This window comes from Podarcis erhardii (genome assembly GCF_964252035.2).
Source record: "Podarcis erhardii genome assembly, chromosome: 6".
In the NCBI taxonomy this organism is placed as follows: domain Eukaryota; kingdom Metazoa; phylum Chordata; class Lepidosauria; order Squamata; family Lacertidae; genus Podarcis; species Podarcis erhardii.
Window position 1 is genome coordinate 75,775,670 of NC_138510.1, and position 23,659 is coordinate 75,799,328.

The following is a 23,659-nucleotide window of genomic DNA, read 5'->3' on the forward strand; positions in this document are numbered from 1 at the left end:
ATAAAAAATGGAATCTTTTTTCATACCAAATACTTCCAGGATGGAGAATATTAATTGGGATTGTTGCACAGGAGAAAAGGATTAACACATGTCTGTACGCACCACAGTCCCAGACCTGATCTCTTTTTCTCTCACAGACACACAACACACAGTTGCTATTTAAAGTTAAAAATGAGTCACACAGAACAGAGCTTTCTTAAAGAGCTGTAACTTGCTGACTGGCTTTCCTTAAGTGTTTTTGCTTATCAGTGCTGACCACCTCGATGCTCAATGCTCAGCCAATGTTCCAAATTGCTTCAGTACTTTCAAGGGATTTTGAAGGGTTCTTTCACAAACTATCCCCTACAGTTTATTAGATTATAAATGTGCAGATCCAGTAAAAAGGCAGAAATCATCACTGTTCTCTAAATCAGCCATTCCCAAGCTAGTGCCCACCACATGTTATTCAACTCCCATCAGTTCCTCCATCTAGGTTGGGGAATGGTTTCTGTAATGTGTAAATGATGATGAATATATATATATATATATATATATATATATATAGGCATATATATAGGCCACTCTGAGTGGCTCCCACCAGAATATTAAAAACATGGTAAGACATCAGACATTAAAAACTTCCCCCTACAAGGCTGCCTTCAGATGTCTTCTAGAAGTCAGGTAGTTGTTTATTTCCTTGACATCTGATGGGAGGGCGTTCCACAGGGCGGGCGCCACTACCGAGAAGGCCCTCTGCCTGGAACCCTGGAACCTCACTTCTTGCAGTAAGGGAACCGCCAGAAGGCCTTCGGAGCTGGACCTCAGTGTCTGAGCTGAACGATGGGGGTGGAGACGCTCCTTCAGGTATGCTGGGCCAATTGTAGATTGACTCTGACTTGCTGTACTTGCACAGTGAGTCTGTTGTTTCTGTTGTATTGGGTATTGTGTTGGTGAGATACCATATATACTGTATGTTTTGAAATGCCTGTCGGTCTGTTTCAACACCACAAACCTTGTAACAATGGCAAAACATGCTGATTTTTAACCTGCAAAAGCAGGTCATGTGATTCATGCCCTTGTGGTGGCCATCTCTTCCTGGTTTCCATCTCATGAATACCCTTGCATACAAGTACGTCATTGTACAAGTCCTTTTCCTTTCATGCCTTCTGCTTTTGGGCTTTCTGCTCTGATGTCCCTTAGTTATGAATAATCACCATTCATTTTCACAGAAACTCCCCCCCCCCCCTGCATAAAGGGATTCTAACATTTAAAATGTGATGGCAAACCAAATGGTCTCCATCCTCCAGGAAAATTGAGCGAAAGAGAGTCGAGATTCCTTCCTGCTCCTGTTCAGAAATGTGTTCTGCATAATTAGCATAGAGTTTGCCTTTCTGATACAACGTTTTTCACTAGAGCCGTCAGCCAATTAAATAATATTTAGTTGATTAAACATCTGCCTTCACCAATCAATCAATTAATTAAGTTGGATACAAGTTGTAATCAGTGAGGGCAAATTTTAAGAGGGTGAGGGTGACAAAAGTTAAAGGCACACATTTATTTTTTGAGGCTCTTTTGATTCCGGTTTGTTACTGCAACTGGATATGCAAAAGAACATTTTCTACCTACTATACAGATTAAAGGTGTTTCTAGAAAAACAATGGAAATGGTTGCTTTTGTTTTTTAAACTTATTTTGCACTTACCCTCCATATTTTCCCCAAAGCATTTATATTGATATTTTGATCAACTGCAAATTAATTTAAAATAAATATATTATTATTATTATTATTATTATTAAGCTAAATAAATAATTGTTCAGTCAGTTAAAAAGCAGGTGATGAGACAACAACAATAATACTATGACCTGAAAATACAAAATGTTAATAGAATAGAATTTCCACAAGGTTAAGAGAACTCTGTAATGGTACATAAATGATATATTCCTATAGGCCAACGTATTAGTATAGATCATTTCTGTTTGTCTGACAAATATTTGATTATTCAGCACTGGGTAATATCTGACTAAGTCATACTCAGAGTAAATCCTTTGAAATCCCATACACTTAACTGAGGCGTTATTGCCAAACAGGTAACCTTCCATGTAGGAGGCATGAGGCCACATACACTGGTCTCACCCCTAACATCCCCATGCACACCAGTGGGAAATTTGTGTCTTTCCAGGTGTTATTGGACACACAGCACCCATCAGACCAGACAGTATGGCCAATGATCAGAGAAGATGGAATTTGTAGTTTAGCAACGTCTGCAGATACTCCAAGTGTCCTTATTTTCCAGGGGCATCTCGGATTTACAGAGGCCATCCCAGTTTCTGATTTGATCCTGGAATGTCCCACTTTCCATTGGAGAAATGTTGGAAGATACAGAGTTATGTGGAAGATATGGAGTTATATAACCTTTAGAAGACACTTGAAGGCAGGCCTGTGTAGAGAAGTTTTAAAATGTTTAATGGGTAGGGTATAAATAAAATCAACATCATCATCATCATTATGGAATAGGACAGGGATCAGTAAACTTTTTCAGCAGGGGGGCCGTTCCACTGTCCCTCAGACCTTGTGGGGGGCCGGACTATATTTTGAAAAAAATAATAATGAATTCCTATGCCCCACAAATAACCCAGAGATGCATTTTAAATAAAAACACACATTCTACTCATGTAAAAACACACTGATTCCCAGACTGTCCATGGGCCAGATTTAGAAGGTGATTGGTGTGTGCATCTGGAGGGACACAGGTTTCTCACCAGCAGTTTTAGAAAGCTGTCATCGTAATAGAAAAATATCTTCCTTCCCAGCCATTCAGTACCAGATCTTCCCATGTGGTGAAGGGAAGGTCTGATGCAGAGCTTCCAGTCACATGGATGCTTCTACTCAGAAGCCGTTTGGTGGTGGTGTGGTGTCATGATGCTAGCTTCACAACAGGGTTGTTACTGCTGCTTACCAGGAGGGAGAGGGGAGAGATGGGCTTGCAGCAGGCAGCCTGGCACACCACACAACCCTCCCCACAGTGAGCAAGCCTCTTTTGCTTCTACTGACATAGAAGTGAACAGGGTAGAGCTTCCCTTCACAACTTGGGAAGGCCTGGACTGAGCAGGTGGAGGCAGTGTGCTAGCCCTGTGCCCTCACCACAAACTGGTATTTCCTCCTCAAGCTTACGTGTCGTTTGCAGTAGTTCCTGGTTGTGGGGAAGGAATGAGAGAGTTCCACTGTAGATGTTGTAATGTGTAAATACATACATATGGTTTTTGGTGATTGCCAGATGATTTGTTTTCCCTTTTTGTATAGGCCCCAAAAGGCACTTGTGGAAGCAGAAAGCCTTTCATTTGTCCTCTACTTCTTCCAACTATTCTTTGAAACACTTCATTATTTTGAGGTTCTGTTTTTTTATAAACCACTTGTGGAAAACTTGTGGCCCTCCAGATGTTGCTCCCACAATCCCTGCCCATTGGCAGTGGTGGTTGGAGTTGATAACTTTTGTAGCCTAACAACATCTGAACGGTCACAAGGTTTCTCCATCCCTCGTTTTAAGCACGCACAGTAACAAAATAATGTTGGGAATGGCCCCTTCTATTCTCCCTTGAAGGAAACACTAACTTTTGAGTCGTTGACACATGATTTTATCCACCATGATTTTATTTTTCTTATTATGAAGTGGTAGGCTTCGCTGGAGAATTACGATTTAGGATTAATTTAAACAAAAAATGAAGACACCACTTACTGTAGTAAGAAAATCTCCATTGAAAGTACACCCATTAAAATCAAGTGAGTTAAATCCATTGTTTTCAGTGGGGCTACTCTTAAGTATGATTAGCTTTGGATAAATCCAAATAAGTGTCTATGTATACATATATGTATGTATTATTTGTGTGTGTTCAAACACACACACACACAGAGAGAGCGCATAAAAAGAAGCAGTTACGTTACAAAATAAATCTGCCCAGTCAGTCTTCCAAAGAAAAAGAGGAAAAAATAATAATCAAAGTGGCACCTGCTGTGGAGATGAGGCATTAATCTCAACAGCAGGAAATAAAGAGGGAGAGAGGAGAAAATACAAAAGCCCAGACATTAAAGAAGTAATTAAAACACTTATCTCCATCAACATACATAACAAACCAACAAAAACAGCCCCTACCCCCACAAATCCAAACACCAGGGGAAAAAGAGGGGAGCATCCATATTTGATTGAACTTCGCAATGGGAAGTCACCAAACTGCCAGTTTGGATAGAAAAGGGAAGGGTTTGCAGCAAAGGGAGGGCTTCTTTTCTTTAAAAACAACAACAAACGGACCTTGCTAGCATGCCAACTGCTGTCAGCCTGACCTTGAGAAATACTGGTCACCTGCTATTACCTATGAAGCCTTGGGTTCTTTTCATCTCCGAAAATCAAACCTTCATAACGCTATACCAAGTATCTAGTTAGAGATGTCGCTGCCTTTCTGTTTTCATTTTCTTCTAATTGGAATGAATTTTAATAGCCAAGAGCTGGTGTGTTTTCTCCCTCTGCCTCTCTTTCCTTGTTTGGCTTGATTGTCATGCTCTCCTTTTCGCGAAATTCTTCCAGTAACAGACAGCGTGCACCTTCCCTATGAAATATTCCCATTTGCGAAAGAGGCGCATAAATATTCATTTTTTCGGCACTTAAAGCAAACTTTACCTGTAATTCTTTTTCATGCACTTCCCATCAGAGGACATCCTGCAGGCATGAGCTGTCACATCCAGTGGCCCACACGATCTGTCACTGACACCAGCCTTCCATAGCTTGCCGAGTGGTGACATTGCGAGTCCTAGGGCTTTTCCTTACAAAGTATTCAATCAAAAAGATTTGTTCTCAAATAAATATATTTAATGAATGAGCGGGATGAGGCTGTGTCTTCCAGCATGAATAAATATTTTATGTTAAAATTGCAAAATGTCTACAATGTAATGTGAAGTCTACACATTTCCTTAGGAATGTAAGTCCTTTTTTTTTTTCCTCCCGGGGTAGAGGTGGTTGGAATCCTGTTAAGAACATATTCGTATGATGAGGAATATACAATTGCAGTATGTGTTTTAGTATTCTATAGCTGTTATTATAGCACAAGGTGACAGGCTCTATCTAGAGCGGCTTGGAACTAAATCACTATTTTATTGAAGCCGCCAAATGCAAGACTGTTAATAGTATAAATTGTAAATGTTCTCTTGTTATATGTCACCTTGTGGTTTTATGTATAAGCGGTTTTAATATATAGGATGAAAATCCAACTTGAGATTGTTTTAAAATGGTTTGATTATCTTGGACTAATACTTATCTCAAGGAAGTAGCGTTTGAAACTTCTAGTACTCCCTTTCTTAGTTTTTGTACATAATAGTTTTTGTACGTAATTACCATCTTTGTTTCTAAATGGGCTTGTTGAAGAGATCAGAGTTTCCTAGAACATTATGTGATGCTTATGCAGACTGAATTTAGAATATGTACTTTTATGTACGTTTGATGTTTACTTTCAGTGTACTCAAAGTACAAGCCATCTTCTTTGTTTTTGCAAACCTATGAATGTTAACAATCGTCATGCTATCTCTGAAATGGAAATGCAAGAAGCCATTGAAAGAACTTTGTGTACAATGGATAACTTAAAGGGATTTCCCCCCCTCTAGATTAAAAAAAAATATGTCTGTGTTTGTGCTAGAATTCACCTGGGGTTAGGGAGAAATGGAGAATGGTTTTTTTTCTCTTTATATAATCTGGCCAGTGTATTCCATCCAGATATGTACATCTCTTGAATTTTGTATAACTGGGTCCTGGACAAGTTACTTCTAGGCTTCTCCTCCATCAACTCTCCCTTCAAGGGCAGTTCTATAAGAGTTATTGAATGAATCTTACAGTACGAGGAGATGGCCTTTGAGTAGAGAATGAATAAGTGGGTGTGAAAGAGTGACTAAGATAGAAATAATGCAGCCCTATTCACGTCTACTCAGAAATGATCTCCATTAAGTTTACTCCCAAGTAAGTGTGTATAAGGTGGGACGTGGGTGGCGCTGTGGTCTAAACCACTGAGGCTCTTGGGCTTGTCGATCAGAAGGTCAGTGGTTTGAATTCCCACAACAGGGTGAACTCCCGTTCCTTGGTCCCAGCTTCTGCCAACCTAGCAGTTCGAAAGCACCCCCCCAAAAAGTGCAAGTAGATAAATAGGTACTGCTCTGGCAGGAAGGAAATTGGTGCTGCTCTGGTTTTGGTGTCCCATTTCACCAGAAGCGGTTTAGTCATGCTGGCCACATGACCCGGAAAAACTGTCTGCGGACAAACGCCAGCTCCCTCGGCCTGTAAAATGAGATGAGCACCGCAACCCCAGAGCAGGGGCGGTCCACCCCAGGTGCCATCATGGAGGGGGGTGACAAATTATCAAGGAACAATTGCTGCCATACTAGGGCAGTTCATAAAAAACTTTTTTTAAAAAAAAATGCCTGCTCCAAAGGTCTTATCTTACTATACTAGGGATTATATAGCTATATATGAAATTTCATGCCTATCAGTTAATATCTTGACCCTCCTCCATGAAAATAGCTGTTTACTTGGCCATTTTCCTATGTCATGAAGGCTGAAATTTCAATTCAGTGGAGCACCATAGTTGTTTTCCTTTGGAGGCTGGCAGGGAGCTGAAGGTGGCTCTTGCACCAGCATGCCAATATTTATTGAGATACAGTGGTACCTTGGGTTACAGACGCTTCAGGTTACAGACTCTGCTAACCCAGAAATATTACTGTGGGTTAAGAACTTTGCTTCAGGATGAGAACAGAAATCACGCAGCGGCAGCGCAGCAGCAGTGGGAGGCCCCGTTAGCTAAAGTGGTACCTCAGGTTAAGAACAGTTTCGGGTTAAGAACAGATCTCCAGAACGAATTAAGTTCTTAACCCGAGGTACCACTATATACTGTAGACTTCAACATTCTAAACTCTTAATTCTGATAGCCAGCCTCTTGTATAGCTGAAGTTGCAAAACGTGATCCTTTGAATGTTTAACAGTCCTTGGTCTGCTGTGACTGGACCTCCTCATACTTTTAGCTCCCTTTGCTAATCTCTTGCAAACTTTGTTCTTTTAACGGCAGTCAGCAAAACAACTGCACACATTGTCAGAACATCACAGTTGGGAGAGTTCCCTTGGTATGCAATGCTTGTCAGTTCTAAATAGTTTGTTCATTTGTTTTAAACAGATCTGTTTTGCAAAATCCTGTTTATTCAGAAGTGTGGGATTCACTGCTTCCTTTCCATTGCAGATGTACTGTGTGTGTGTTGCCTGCCTCATGATGGTACAGGCATTAGCCCCAAAGTTTGCCTGCTCCAGCCTTGCTCCAGTCTCTCAGCCTTGTTCCTGTTACATGCAGCCCAGCAAATGCCATTCTTTCTAACCCAACCAAAAGCATATGGGGAAAGTAAACGATCATTTGTAGATATCCAGTTAAAGATAACTATGTGAGAATTTGGTCATTCCACCCAAGGACCACAAACACAAACAAATACATACACAAGGACTTCACACACAAACAGGGACAAATAGAGGACCCTGCCACTCACTCTCTCCTGCTGACAGACTTCAGCAACTTAACTGGTGACAGCCATTTCTTCTTGGGGAATGGCTCCAGCCAGAAAAAAAACCAAAGTATACCAAATATGTGTTGTAATTAGTGATGGGTGAATCTGTTAATTTGATTTCTCTTGGTTTCTTATTTTTTCAGTCTTCTTCTATGTTCAGATCCCCACATTGCTACATCAGTTTGTGTGTGCTTTAAAAAAAACAAAGCCCTCATCAAAATTTGCCTGCCATTTGTAGAAATTTGTCCCCATGTACACATTTTTTGCAAATCAGTTTTCCCGAATATAATGCATTTTTCATGTTGTTTTCAATGATATCTGTGTTTCTATGCACAGCACATGCATTTTTGTGTGTGTGACTTGTCTTGGGAACTGCATTGCAAAATTCAAAGGAGTGCAAATTTCAAAGGATGGCTGTGCTTCAGTTAACATATTGTTACAGAAAGTGTGGACTTGGTAGGTTTTACCTTTAAATGCAAACTGGGCTTAGTTTCTCCCCCATCCCTAGTTGCAGTACAATTTAAGAGATTTTAATTAGTGTTGCGTTGGTATTTTTGTCCATCCCTCCCATTTTGAGAAGTGTGACATCAGAAGGATTTCTGGTCCACTTACTCTGTTTGCATCAGAATTCACAGAAATCTAATTCCTCAAGTATCCCTAGTTCAAGGAGACATTTTTTCACTGCTGTATCACAGCCCTTTCTTCTTGGAGTTTTGAAAAGTTTGGCAAGCTTTATAGCATTGTAGGTTCACTGTGTCAGCCTTTGGATGGTTGGAACAAATCATTTTGATTTTATAATAATTGGGATGTTCAGGTTTTATGATGCTGGAACAGGGTTTGACCTATCCACCTTTTAAATATATGTGCTTGTAGAATATAAATGCTAGAAGGGATTATTTTGTTGGGTTGTGGTGATTGTAAAACAACCTGGGTAGCAGAAATGTTTAATAGGCCTTGCAGCAGCTAAATTTGAGAGTGGCATATGTGTGATTCCTGGGCATTTACTGCACTCACCATAGAAGTGGGGGTGTCCAACATCTGTTTAAATGGCATCTGTCCTGGGTGCATGTTACTTCCAAATAATTTATCTATTTCAGATGCTAATCTCCCTGTATCTTATTGCTGGTGGCTTTTATACAGATTGTGTGTCTCTATGTTTGTTCTCAGTTACGTTCTTCCCCATGTAGTGTGTGTGTGTGTTGTTTTTTTTACTCCAAATTGTTTCTCTCCTGGGTGGCTGCTGGGTGATATATCAATATTTGATCTCTCTCTGAAGTGTGTTTCTGCTGGGTGGCTGTTCATTACCAATGAGTGTCTCTCCAGTGTGACTATTGGCTCTCTATCCGCTAATCTTGATCTCACCCTCCCATCTGTCCATTAGTAGATCTTTGTTTAACAAAGTTCTCTGTGCCCTTTAGTGCCAGAGAGGTGGCGTATTGAAATGGTAACTGAGAAAACGTTCCCAAATACTGCTTTCAGATGACAAGGTCACAAATATAGCTTTGCTCGATTGCCCACAAAATGAAAAGGCACACATGTAAGTAGCAGCACACTCGGTTGATGATGTTGCTATACATAAACACAGCCAAATTCTTCCCTGGTTTCAGTTCCAATAGCTTCAATTCTCTGAGACCCAAGAATATTCTGCACTGCAAATCTTCAACGAGTAGCATGTTAGTGCTGCTGTGTACTGAGTTTTAATATTTATTTATTTTACAAATTCTTAAACTGCCTGTTAGAGCACGGTGCTGATGAAGCCAAGCTTGCAGGTTCAATCCCATATGGGATGGCTTCATATTCTTGCATTTCAGGAGGTTGAACTAGATGATCCTCGAGGTCTCTTCCAACTCTGCAATTTTGTGATTCTGTGTAATCTTCATAGATTGCCAACCTGAAGCCATCAAAACACCCAGGGAAATAAGCTCATTGTTTGTTCGCCCTCAAACAAGCTGTACTTTGTCCAATAGTCCTGTTATACCTGAACTGGTCCTTTCTGCATTATGAAATTTAGAACTTTATTCTCCTACGCAAATAATTGTTCATGAATTGGTGCTCCTAATTCCCTAAGAAGTATAACATCTAAAGCTTTAAACCTTTACAGTGCACATGGAGTAAAATCTACAGGGTCTGTTAAGACAAAAGCAACACTTAAACCAGAAGTCAGTATGCACACACAGTCATACCTTGGGTTACAGACGCATTTTTGCGCATTTTTGGGTTGTGCACCGTGCCGAACCCGGAAGTACCGGAACGGGATACTTCTGGGTTCTGGCGCTCGCGCATGTACAGAGACACTAAATCGCGCTTTGTGCATGTGCAGAAGTGCTGAATTGCAACCTGCACATGTGCAGGTGCTGCGCTGCGGGATGCGAACATGCCTCCCGCATGGATCACGTTCACAACCTGCGCGTCCACTATATTCACACACAGCGGAGAATGTTCACACACAGGAGAATAAAGTCCTGGATTTGTAAGTTCCACCATGGCTCTACAGACCAGAAAAGGGAACATTGGCCTAGCTGTCAGTGTGGTTTCCTCTTGCAGGCCAGCATGTCCAACTTTTTTCTTTTTTGGGAAATAAAATGTATGCTTCACCATTCATTCCTCACTTTTAAGAAAAAAAGGACCCACAAATCAGAAATAGTTATAAAATACACTACAGGTGAATGTGTGCACTTGAGAGAGAGAGAGGAAAAAAGAGACACGTATAGTACAGGTACTTGCAGATCAAACCTGACTGCTGACAGCTTTGCTCTCTTCAAATTAATCTGTCCAAAAAAGAAAAAGGCTGCAGAAGTGAGCTCACTGTGGGAGATGAAAATGGTTTAAAAAGTTGTCATAGCACCTTGTTTTCCATTATTTCCTGTGTGGAAGCTCCTTGGTGTTCTGACCATGATCCAATCAACTATAGAGGCGTGTATTATTTCTGACAAGGTTGCGGCTACATAGTCGATAGTTAGCAATCTTTACCCTGAACTAGCCTACGGGCTATACTAAAGATGGTAACCAGCCAATTTAATCTTTTATTTATGTACTCATTTACTACCCTCTTAATGAGTGGCTTTGTTTTACTTTTAAGTGCTGATTTTACTTTTTTTTGTTGTTGCCTGCATTTTCAATTTTATTTGAAAATAAACTTATTTTTCATATATATATATAGTTTAAAATCAGTGCACGAGCCCCCTCCCAGCCCAGCACCATCAGTCTATAAATGTGTCTGTCTATCTTAGCCCTGTCTTTGTGAGGCAGAGGTTCCTTCAGCAGAGTGTTTTGCATTCGTCTTGCGCTAGAGGTGCCACTGTCAGCAGTGGTTGCGTGTATAGGTGAAAGTCTTAGCAACTTGTCAGGTGAGTTCCCTGTCACCAGCAATGATTATAGAGACTGGGAGAAGGAGCCCTCCACTTCCCAGACGGCTGCAAGATGAACTGAAATCCACCTAGCCAGCCCTTCCCAGAAGCTGCGCTGAAGAACTCTTAACTGCAACTCAGGATCTGGGCCATTACTTTCTTAATTGTACCGTAGTTACTTCTGCTTATTTTTCCTTGTTAAAAACTGATTTAAAAGAACTGCTTAATAGCTTTGCCATTTAAAAACCATCATTTTTATTTTCTTCCTAATTTATTAATAAGCCGCCTTCCTCTCTAGAATTGCTCCCCCCCCCCCAGGGCTTACTAATACTCTGCGTTAACAAGGCTTTAGTTAGATGCACCTCTGCTTTTGTGACATGCACACAAAACACACACAAAAGCAAGAGGCTGGAGAGATAGTGTTACCTCAGATTGCATCTTCTGAGGAGCTCTTTTGTGAGATGTGCCTTCACCTATTGACACTGTTTGTCAAAAAAAGAGGAGGAAACGGTTGACAGGAGGGCAGATGTTGGAGGGCCCTCTCCACTGTCACCTCATCCCCTTTCCCACCATGTGTTTGTTGGGATGCTTCCAAGGGAATGGGGGCAGTTGGCAAGCCCCCAGCTGGCTCCAGCCCACCGGCCAACGTGCCCCTCGAACTCCAGTCCTTGGTGCAGCATGAATCTGCGACCCAGAGCTTCAGAAGCTGGGCCCGCAACTCAGCAGCGTAAACACACAACAAAAGTAGCAGGGAGAGGCTGTGTAAAGCATATTTACAGCAGTTTATTCAGCGTATATCAGGACAAAGGGAAAAACATGTCTTCTCCCTTTCACGTTCAAGCAAGCAGCATAAGCAAAAGCTATACACAAATGGAAGTTCCCAGCAAGCTGGGCTGGAGTGTAAACAGGCATGTGACACACAACAGTCATGCCTGTACTTAAGGTGGAATGAAATATTCTAACAGTGTTGTGGGGAAGGTCTGCAATGGAGAAGCCTGTTGCATGTGCTCAGGCTCTTCCCATGATTCAGAACCACAGTGGTACCTTGGGTTAAGTACTTAATTCGTTCCGGAGGTCCGTTCTTAACCTGAAACTGTGCTTAACCTGAAGCACCACTTTAGCTAATGGGGCCTGCCGCTGCTGCTGCACCGTCGGAGCACGATTTCTGTTCTTATCCTGAAGCAAAGTTCTTAACCTGAAGCACTATTTCTGGGTTAGTGGAGTGTGTAACCTGAAGCATATGTAACCTGAAGTGTATGTAACCCGAGGTACCACTGTAGTGTGAGCAAGCTCCCATTGCAACTCTCTGCCCCACATCCCAAACTTAGGAGTGGCTTTTTGAGTGGTGCACGAGCCTTGGGGAAATGCAGAATGGGAAGGGGATGATCCCAATGGGCTGTGGGGGCCTTCATTAGGGAGAATGAGAATCGGAGACTAGCAACGGGAAGAGGAAAGTACATCTTGATTCCCTGCCCATGCCCTCCCCACACCAGGCTTGTCTCATCTTCCCACCATCCAAACCAGCTCCTTCTGGGGAGGAGGAGGCATGTGAGAGTGAGACAGTCTCCGCTTACTCACTAAGGAACAGCAAGCTCCAGAAAGAACACCCCTTCCATATTTAGGAGGAAAGAGAGGTACACTGGAGGTTGGTTCAACAGTAGGTAGGGTAGTAAATGAGGGGATTAGCAATGCCTGTGTTGTGTAGTAAAGAATACGGGGCTATCTATTTGTACTGCCTCAAATGCCTTCAGGGGCTGAAGTACCAAAGCTTTCTCTCAATACAAGTCAATGGGAAAACTTCAAGGGATTTCAGCTCAGTTCCAGGAAAGCAGTACACACAGGGCTGCAATGAGGAGACATCCTTGCACTTATGGTATAATAGATGCAACTCGAAATGTGTAATTATGTCCTGTGTTATGAACACATCAACTTTCATTCTGATATGGTTTAGTCTGGGATATAGATATATAAAAAGGTCAAGGTAAAGGACCTCTGGACGTTTAAGTCCAGTCAAAGGCGACTATAGAGTTGCAGCGCACATCTCGCTTTCAGGCCAGCATGACTAAACCGCTTCTCTTGCAACGGGATACCATGACGGAAACCAAAGCACACTGAAATGCTGTTTACCTTCCCACTGCAGTGGTATCTGTTTATCTACTTGCACTGGCATGCTTTCGAACTGCTGGGTTGGCAGGAGCTGGGACAGAGCAATGGGAGCTCACTCTATCACTGGGATTCGAACCGCCTTTCTTCTGATCAACAAGCCCAGGAGGCTGAGTGGTTTAGACCACAGCGCCACCCGCATATGGGATGTTGAGTTTGGTCCAAGAGTTCCTCCTCTTAAATACAACACACGTGCCAGTTTTTGCTCTGACACCTCTGTTTTCAAGGGAAATAGATATTGCGCTTGCTTCCTTGGAAATTTATGGGCATTCAATTGTGTGGGGGCATTGTGGGTATCTGCATGTTCTATGTTCGATGGAGCATTGAATGACTCTTGGCACTGAGTATGGCAGGCATCCAAGGATATGGTCTTCCAGGGTCCTTCATCCTTGAAGGTATATCTCTGGATGTTCTTTTTCTAAGTGCCATGTGTGGTCCCCCCCCCACTCATAATGTCTCCCTGCTCCAAATGTAGAGAAATGTTTTCTTTTCCTGTCTTCAGACATTTTCTTGTCTTGACTGAGGTCTCAGGGTGACGTAAAATGGAACTTGGTGTATTCTTTCATATGAAGTTCAAGTGAGGGGCTTTTAAGGTCCGAAAAGACAATGTGTTGACACTGTGGTGACTGGTAAAATATTTGTTACAGTTGTCCATTCAAGTGGCTGAAACAAATCCTTGTCGGGTAGCAGCTTATCAGTATTTATTACAGTAAGAAAGAAAAGCTGCCAGAACGCTCAACAGAGATATATTTCTTGATGGCAGCTGCCCTTCCTCCCTTATTAGAGGTACCCAGAAGATCTTTCTGAATGTGTACAGGATCTTGGGGGGGGGGATATAGAGATGAGCCCTAATTGTGTAGAGAGTTGTTAGTGCTGAAATATGTGTAATCAACATGAAGAGCTCTTTTGTCAAGCCCTTATGCAAATCATACAAATATCAAAATGGTTTAATTGGGTTGTATCCAACAAAGTCATCCTATTAGTGCAAAGATTTCTGTCTGCAAAATGTAACTTCCTCATCTTCTTCTCCCCCCCCCCCCGTGCCCCTCTAAATCTGCTCTGGAGGGTTTTGGATTACCCCCAACTTCAGGTCTTTATTTGGCTATGAACTCACTAGGTGAGCTCAGGCCAAACAACACTTTACTCTTTGATTCCGTTTCCCCACCTGTAGTACAGAGGATAAGAATATTCACTGACATTGCATGATAGTTATAACTATTGTGTATAATAGATGTGAAACGCTTTGACCACTTGAAAACATTATATAAATGATTTTGATGATGAATACACCTTTGTTGAATAAAAAGTTACTGTGCACAAAATCTAATGATCATGAATTGTCATCTTTGGTTGTCAGCAAAGTTCTATAGGTTCTTCTAATTTAATGATTGAGAGGATGAAGATATTTTCCTTTCTTATGAATACTTGACATACTCACATACTGTTTCTACTTTTTGTGTATCAGGTCTACCAGAACCAAAGAGAGAAGCTGTATTTCAAGGTCTGGGAATGGATCAAGGATTTTACACATCTAAAGACTTCCTGCCATTGGTGGCTATGGCAAGTAAACCAGGTAGCTGGACAGATATGTTCTCAAGATATTTATGCAAAGCATTTATATCCTCACATTTCAATATGCTTAATACAAAAACAAAATATGAAGTATCAGGATCCATAGTAATTCAGAATCTTACTAATTAAAAGTCTTCAATAAAAGGAAGCCTTGCATTCTGTCCTCCACCCTGAACCAGGAAGGGGACATATATGTTGTAATTTTCCATATGGAAGGTACACAGAGCATGGCTTTAATAAAACAATATAAACTGGTATGCAGGGAACAACGCAAGTCATTCACACTACTGAGCATAGAGTTTTGCCCCTGCCTGTAGGGTGGCATTCAGTGAGCCAGAGATGCCATTTTTTGTGCACATTCTTGAGTTTCCCTTAGCAAGCCTCTTTAAAACATTGTGGGACTCTCCGGCTCTGAAGGAAAATGGAGCTGTGTGTGCAGAAGAGGTCTTTAAACACAGGCCATAGTGTTGATTTTCCAACAGCTTAGAATGAAAAGTCATTCAAAGAAGAGCACGCAATTATGATTTAGTGTTATGTGCATGAGCCTTAGGGCTCTATCACATTCCCTCCCTTTTTCTCCCTCTGTGCAAAGAGGATTTTTAACTAGCTGTGGTTATGTGTTATGCCCAAACTAGGGGGACATTACATTTTCCTGGGAAAAAACAAAAAACCAAAACAATAGTTTTCCATGAAAGTGGTGACGGGGGAATATTTCTGGACACCTTTATATTGGGGGGGGGGGGTGTCTCATTTATTTTTCAGTTGTGTGGATTACCATGATAAATGCAAACCAGCAGAGGGATGCAGTCTTCATTTTGCTAGGAAAAACAGCTTTGTCATTGCTCCAGCAGTTGCAGCGATAGGGCTGCAATTAGGTCAGTAGCATTCCTCATTATGAAAGAAAAGCCCAATGGAAATGACACGGGGCCATGACAGAGTTGAGCCCAGTGATTTTTTATTATTATTATTTTGAGGTGGAGTCTCCCATTGGTCTCTACCACCAGCTGCAATAATAACCCAAGGTAGGAAATGACTCTACTTCCTGAAGTAACCTCGTTCCTGGGCATGTTCTGCCCTGCAACATTCACAGAGCAACCATGGTGCCACTTAAAGTGATGACAAGGCTTTTTTTGGTTAAAGAGAGAAAAAGCCCCCACCCCCGTCACCTCATAGGATAAGATGATGAACATTTTGAAATCTGTCTACAGTCTTCGGGAGGTGGAGTCTATGAACCTGTGACATTCGGCAAGGCTGAATTATTCAATCCTGTGTGAATATTAATACTTATTGAAGCAGTGTACTTCTCATTGTGGAAGTTGCCAAGAACTACTTACATTTGGTGGTAACGCTGCATGAGAACCATAATACAACTAAGTTGCCCATTCCATAAGTAGACCTGACAACTTACCATACCTGTGGCAGCTTTGGCCAGGAATGTGTGGTGCTTTGGGCCTAAACTTTTTACTTCAGCGTTTCCAATCTCTGCATCGAAGGTAATTCACAATTATTTACAATTGGCGCTTGGCTCACCTCTGTGTCAAAACCCTTTGTCTTAAGTACAGTATCGTGGGAAGAATTTGGGTTTGTGTAAAGACATGAATCGAATGGAATCTAGGCATTAGCCGAAGAGGACGGAACATCTCACTGACATTTCCAGCAGCTTACGAATGTGTCCCTTTTTCAGACATTATATTGAAAAGCGAACATGGTCACCCATTTTAGCTAATGTTGATTTCAATACCTGTTTCATCAATATTTTATTGATTGATTGATTGATTGATTGATTGATTGATTTTACTGTTGTAAACCACTTAGAGGTTGTGGTGGGTTTTTGTTTGACATTCAAACAGTATATAAATTTTGTTAAGTAAATAAAATAATTGTGGGTAGGGGCAGTGGATCCATTAAGCAGCTTTATTTGTCCTCAGTGACATCAGCACATTTCTAAATCTTGTTAGCTATGTATATTTCTAATGTGATCCCTGATTTACTAGGCTTGTTCAAGTGACTATGGCCAGGAAGAAAACACAATAGAAGAACAGCATATGGGGGAAACAAAAAGAAAAAAACAATCAGAAGGAATATCCTCAGCATGGGGATGGGTTCAGGAAATAGTTCAATGGATTCTTTTGTCCCAAACTACTGTAGTACTTTAGTTGCCTGAAATAAAACTGGTGAAAATGTGACCAATCCTGATAAAATTCAATTCTGTCTCCATATGGAAAAGTAAATGGTTATGTACTATGCTATGCTGAAGGTTTCCATGTGTGTGTGGTGGGGGTTTTTTAAGTTTCCAAAGGCCTGTGTTTAACTCTTTTTTTTTTTGTTCTTGGAAGAAATTGATACTTGTGGTTCTCCACCCTTGCTGTGAAAATTCACAACTACCGCAGCACAAACGTAAGAATTATAGACCACTGGTGATGTGCTTTAAAAAACATAGTCTTTTGAATGAAACTATCACAGGCCCCTTCAGATTACAGGTTTATTCTATTTATGGTATCATTTTAAAAATTACAGTAATTTGTTTAATCAGTGGTTAGCTGCATTCTGCCTGCTTTTAAAGTGCAACACATTGTATGGATTTTGTGTCTTTTAAGGGTTGTTGTTTTTAAGCCTTTCTCAGTATCCTGTACCTTACCAGACAGTGACTTATTGACACTGTACAGACTTTCATATTTCTCCTCATAATTCTTTTAAGAAACAAAACAAGTAGGAAACAAATATGGCAGGCATGGCCAAAGCCATGATGGGGCTTGTAATCCAGAAACAGCTGGAGGGCCAAAGATTCCCCACACCTGATGTATGCACATACATAAATATGGTGGTGACAACAGGCTCTAGGTAGATTGAACCAGAGCCAGGAGCCCTGGATATCAAGCACAAATATTCTTCCCATGTGCAGGACGCCATCTTGTTTCAGTGGACATGATTCACAAAGTAAGAGTGGTTGGAGCTGTTTTCCTTTTTATAACCTCAGTTTCTGCCATTTGTAGTCTACCTCCATAATTGTGGAGCCTTCTTTGGACAAGGGCTTGAGGAAGTGGGACTCTAAGTCACATTAGATCGGGTGACAGACAGAATTTCTGGTAACAAGATTTCCCTCTCTCTTTCTCAAGAAATAGTGATGCTGATAAGAATGAGTCAAAGGTTTAATTTTTTGAATACCAGGATCTTAAATCAGTTTCACTCAATCTGACAAGGCCTTACAGTCTCCCCTTTATTTTTATTTTTAAAGAAGAAATGCATTGTACTTTATTTCCTGCCAAGACAGGAAGGCAGTGCTGCTAAAGGGTACTGACTATGAAATTACATGTATGAGCATATCTTAAAAATGGGAATAAAACTGTCTTTCAATGAAGCAGAATAATTTGATAGTGACTCTCCATGCTCGGAAACTGCAAGATGCAATTTTACATTGCTTCGAGTATAAGTGCCGTTTGAGCTGTCATGCAGAAATAGCTTTCTGGTTTTTTTCGTCTCTTCCCGTCCTTCCTTGAAAATGGGGTTTTCCTTTCATCATTCAGGAATGTGCGCCTGTCGCTGTCCATTGCCATCAATACAGGGAGCAGTGATTGTTCTTGGAGCGGGTGACACCGCTTTTGACTGTGCAACGTCAGCTTTGCGCTGTGGAGCTCGTCGCGTATTTGTGGTGTTCAGGAAAGGATTTACCAATATACGGGCTGTCCCTGAGGAGGTAAGTTTTCCCCAAATTGAAACACCGGAAGTACAAATAGGAAATACATCAAGGTATGAAACACTGGGGTTGTGGTTTTTTTGGGGGGGGGGTTATTGCCGCATTCCCCTAACATTAAAACATGGGCAATTGGGGCCAGCCGGCTTGGGGGTTGATCAGAGAATTGGGGGTGAGGGGAGCAGCCATTTCCCAATGGGCCATTTGTTATACTCAAAATTTGACTCCCCCTCCAAACAATTTACTTTCTTTCATCCAAGGGGATACAATACTGAGGTCTATACCCCTCCCCCCCATGCCCATGGCAGGACAGAAAAAAATAGCATTGGAAAGGAGAAATTTTGAGCAACATGGTGGCTAGCAAGCAAAGGATGAGATAGTTCTTCCCCTACTCCCTGCCTATCGTTTGCTCCCTACTGCTTTTGTTTGGAAACAAATATATAAAAAGAAAGTCGGAGGGAAAGGTACAAATAGTCACAAATAGTGTGTTGCGCTGTAGCTACAGAGGACTTATCCACACTTCCTTTTGTCCCGCTACTTTCCCCTGGGAAAAATCGCTCTTTAGTGCTCAGCCGAAGCAATTCAGGTTTTCTCCAGATTCACGTTTGCTTTGATTTAGAGCTAAAGAGCTAGTTTTCCCTGAGAAAAGAGCAGAGCAATGGGAAAATCATTCGGACCCATGTCCAGAAATCTCAGGTCAAGCAGAAAACCGCTCGAACCCATGCTTTCTAGGCACGGGACAAGAGGAAGCATAGACAAGCCCAGAGACAGCTTCTCCTATGTGGTGCTATCCCTTTAAGAAGTTTGTTATGTACTGTTATGTTTGGGAGGGAAGACCCCTCTGGGAGGTTAATGGAGGAGGCTAGAACCTCAGCCAGAGACAGCATGCAGGTGGGTGTTTGGGTATGAGGCAGCCAGCATAGAATAGGACCACAACAAAATAAATACTAAAGTCTACCCTCTGATTGTAAAAATAAACATTACATTACATTACATTATATTATATTACATTACATTGATATTTGGTGCATCTGGGAGAACATCACATACCACTTGTGAAAATGAGTTAACAGCTGCATGAATTTGGGTGTCCTTCAGTGAGCCTCCTTTAACCAGGAAAAGGCAGCACATGGAGGGTCAGCGCCAGGTTTTTGCAGGATTCAAAGTGTTGGTGCTGACCTTTAAAGCCCTAAACGGCCTCGGTCCAGTATACCTGAAGGAGCGTCTCCACCCCCATCATTCAGCCCGGACACTGAGGTCCAGCTCCGAGGGCCTTCTGGCGGTTCCCTCACTATGAGAAGCGAGGTTACAGGGAACCAGACAGAGGGCCTTCTCAGTAGTGGCGCCCACCCTGTGGAACACCCTCCCTTCAGATGTGAAGGAAATAAGCAGCTATCCTATCTTTAAAAGACATCTGAAGCCAGCCCTGTTTAGGGAAGTTTTTAATATTTAATGCTGTACTGTTTTTAACATTTGATTGGGAGCCGCCCAAAGTGGCTGGGGAAACTCAGCCAGATGGGCGGGGTTTAAATAAATTATTATTAATATTATAGTTATTATTATTATTATTATACATCCTCCATGGGCCCTCTGTCAGTGCATCTACCCTGTACCTCCATATCACTAATTGCTTGCTGGTCTTACTATTCTACTTGCTTGCTTGCTTGGCAGAGAGTCATGACATTTCCTCCTCCTTCTCACCACCACTGTTATCTGGCCCAGGGTGAGAGGTGGGTGAACATGCTGAAGAGGGGAAGGAGGTCCATCAGGCTTTCGTCAGACATGCCAACCTTTGGCGCCAGCCCTGAGAGTGTGTCAATTAATGTGTCTCTTGTGCCTCCTTTTGACCATTGCGCTGTTGACCTGGTGGACTCTTCATGGCCTCTTGGAGTCCTGGCACATGCCCAGCCTCAAGCCCTTTAGAGTTGGCCCTGAAATACAAAAACAAGTGTGTGCAAGACGGGTTCTTTATTCACAGCATGTTTCTGTCAACTGTGAGGAGAGTTTTCTATCGCAAGAAAACCTTCATGTAACTTAAAATTATACAAGTGTGGAAATATTTCCCCTCAGGAAGACATTGAGATATAATAAACCTGTCTCACACCTGATGGTTTTTGCCGTCTCATAACATTGTGCCAGCCACTTGAAATAAAATATTGCTATGAGGTGTTTACTGTGGTCTTCTTAGGAACTATATGATGTTCCTAATTTTATACTGACTCAGACGATCTAGCCTAGTCTTGAGAGCCAGTGTGGTGTAGTGGTTAAGAGCGGTGGACTCGCAATCTGGTGAAGAGGGTTCGCTTCCCCGCTCCTCCACATGCAGCTGCTGGGTGACCTTGGGCTAGTCACACTTTTCTGAAGTCTCTCAGCCCTACTCACCTCACAGAGTGTTTGTTGTGGGGGAGGAAGGGAAAGGAGAATGTTAGCCGCTTTGAGACTCCTTCGGGTAGTGATAAAGCGGGATATCAAATTCAAACTCTTCTTCTTCTTCTTTCTCTAACTGGCACCTCTTCATGGACCCAACCTTCCTACTAGATATCCTTTAACCAGAGATGCCAACAGTTGAATGTCAAACTTTTAAAACAAGACACATGGGCTCTACACAAGCCTGTGCAATGCTTGTCTGAGGCCTGGGGCAGGAATTCCCAGTCAGCTAAGAGGCATGGGGCATTCTTGGCATGACAACACAAGTCCACCAGGCCCCTGAGGGGGCTCCCTGGCCAGATTAGCCTTCCAAAGCCTGGTGCAAGTGTATCAGGCTGCCTCTTGCACTCTGCACAGGCCTGGCTCTATGTATGGGTTGCTCTGTGCCTCAGGCTATGCAAAAGGTCCCAGGTTCAATTCTTAGTATTTCCAAGTAAGAGCTAGGAGATAGCACTGGAAAGCTGCTGCCACCCAGTGTAGACAGTACTGAGCTATATAGACCAATTATCTGAATCAGTATAAGGCATCTTCCTGTGTCCCTATGATCTCTATTGCATACCCTCCGTTTCTCCAATGAAATAGGGACATCCTATTCCATAACAACCATAACAATTTTATTATTTATACCCCACCCATCTGGGCTGTTTCTGACATATATAAAAACATGATGAAACATTAAACAACTTCCCTATACAGAGCTGCCTTCAGGTGTCTTCAAAAGGCTGTAGAGTTAGTTATCTCATTGGCTCGGGGGTTGCATAGCTCCATACCCTCCAACATTTCGCTGAGGAAACTAGGGTCGTCCTAAGGAAAAGCAGGACATTTTGGGATCAAACCAGAAGCCACAATGGCTTCTGTAAATCTGGGACTCTCTCTAGAAAATAGGGACAGTTGGAGGGTCTGCTACTGTTATTTTTTAAAAATATATGATGGCATTTGAAAGTTCCCATTTATAGACATTGGTAATACTTTTGTAATTCCTGTTGAGACTGGGGGAAAATTACACACACACAGAGAGAGAGAGAGAGAGAGAGAGAGAGAGAGAGAGAGAGAGAGAATGAGAATTCTGGGTGGTTACTTCAGTTTTCCAAATATATAAATTATAACTATCCAGGTGCACTGTACAGATTACCATACTCCATTCTAGGTGGCATTCAAATGATTACAAAGTGGGAATGTTGTTATTTTTTTAAAAAAATACTTTGCAGAGGAAATCCATGTATCTGAGGTGATGAGAGCCTCCCAGCAATGAATTCACCCAGGTTGGCAAGTCCCCAAAGCAAGGTCTGCTTGAGTTTCGTTGGCCCATCACTCCAGTTCACATGTGGCTGTTTTCATGAGCCAGTTCACCTTTGTGACATGACTCTAAATATTGACCTTCTGATAGAGGAAATGTACATGCAGAGCCACTCCAAACTGTGTGCGATATTTACAGGCCTTGTCCAACTGGCCACCATAAAAATGAACAACTTTTAGATGTCTATGAAGAGCTGGCCAGGAATTTTATTTACATGTGGGAGAGATCCTCAGAAAGAAAGTCTGTGTGTTGAATTCATGTGCTTAAAAAAAAAAAGGTTACCAATGTTTTGAGGCACAACTTAATTTGGAACTCAGATCAGAGTTTCAGTAGCCAGCATGCATACGCCACACACATATTAAGCTTCTGATTGGCATCTTAATCATTTATTTTATTATGAAAGCTTTTTATTTCAGCTTTAATTATCGCAATGTGTTGGGCTTGCTTTGTTGTAATTTATGTGCCGCATACCACGGATTATTGCATAATTCACACTAATGAGACATCAGATATGCCCCAGTTACAAAATATATGTGGAAATAGCCCCCTCTCTTCAGGGACAGATGTAGACCTAATGGTTGCACAAGGTGACTAGTGAGGAATCATCTAGAACAGAGAGTAATTTTTCATGCTACATAATTTATGTTCTGGAGTTTTTTTGTCAGAGAGTAATAATTTAGAGAGATTATTTTTGAACAAATGTAATAAATACACTAATTTATTCTTAGCACAACTCTGATGGTAGTTCCCTGGTTCTTATGTACGAACTGTTGTTGTTTTTTGCTGAGGTGTAAATATTGTTTGCAGATTTTTTTCCTCCCTAAAACAGAGGTAGCAAACCAGTGGCCTTCTATATATTGTTGAACCACAGCCACCATCACTTTTGACCATGGACTATGCCATACCTTCCAACATTTCTCCCATGATAATAGAAATGCCCTATTCAATATTAACAACAACAACACCCCACCCATCTGCCTGGGTTGCCCCAACATGTATAAAAAACACAATAAAACATTGAACACAAATAGAACACAATGAACCCTAAAGGTTTGGCTCTGAGAAAAAGAGTTAAGCTCTTCTTTAAATTTCATATCCATTTTGCCTAATCCTTTCAATAGATGCCCAGTTTTTGGAATAATTTCAACTCCTGCCTTAATGTGAAAACATCTTTGACCAAATTAGCAAGTCAACCATCTGGTAGCATGACTAGAAGTTATATTCTTAAATTCACAAAGAATAGATTCACTCAAAATGGTGGGTGTTATTGAAGCAAGAAGTAAATCATGGGTAGGCAAAGGCCCAGGGGCCGAATCTGGCCCAATCGCCTTCTAAATCTGGCCTGTGGACAGTCCGGGAATCAGCGTGTTTTTACATGAGTAGAATGTGTGCTTTTATTTAAAATGCATCTCTGGGTTATTTGTGGGGCATAGGAATTTGTTCAGAATGAGAGCCAGTGTAGTGTAGTGGTTAAGAGCGGTAGACTCCTAATCTGGGGAACCGGGTTCGCATCTCCACTCCTCCACATGCAGCTGCTGGGTGACCTTGGGCCAGTCACACTTCTTTGAAGTCTCTCAGCCCGACTCACCTCACAGAGTGTTTGTT

At 41.8% G+C, this 23,659-nt stretch overlaps 1 protein-coding gene across 5 annotated transcripts in view; it reads left to right on the plus strand.

Moving 5' to 3' along the window:
• The window catches only part of DPYD (dihydropyrimidine dehydrogenase), a 514,189-nt gene that overhangs the window by 229,785 nt on the left and 260,745 nt on the right, over positions 1 to 23,659 (plus strand). For all 5 annotated transcript variants that reach the window (XM_081865765.1, XM_081865766.1, XM_081865768.1 and 2 more), the window contains exons 9-10: positions 14,533 to 14,640; positions 18,164 to 18,333. In XM_081865765.1, coding sequence (XP_081721891.1) covers positions 14,533 to 14,640; positions 18,164 to 18,333 — 278 coding nt within the window. The remainder of the gene's footprint in view (positions 1 to 14,532; positions 14,641 to 18,163; positions 18,334 to 23,659) is intronic.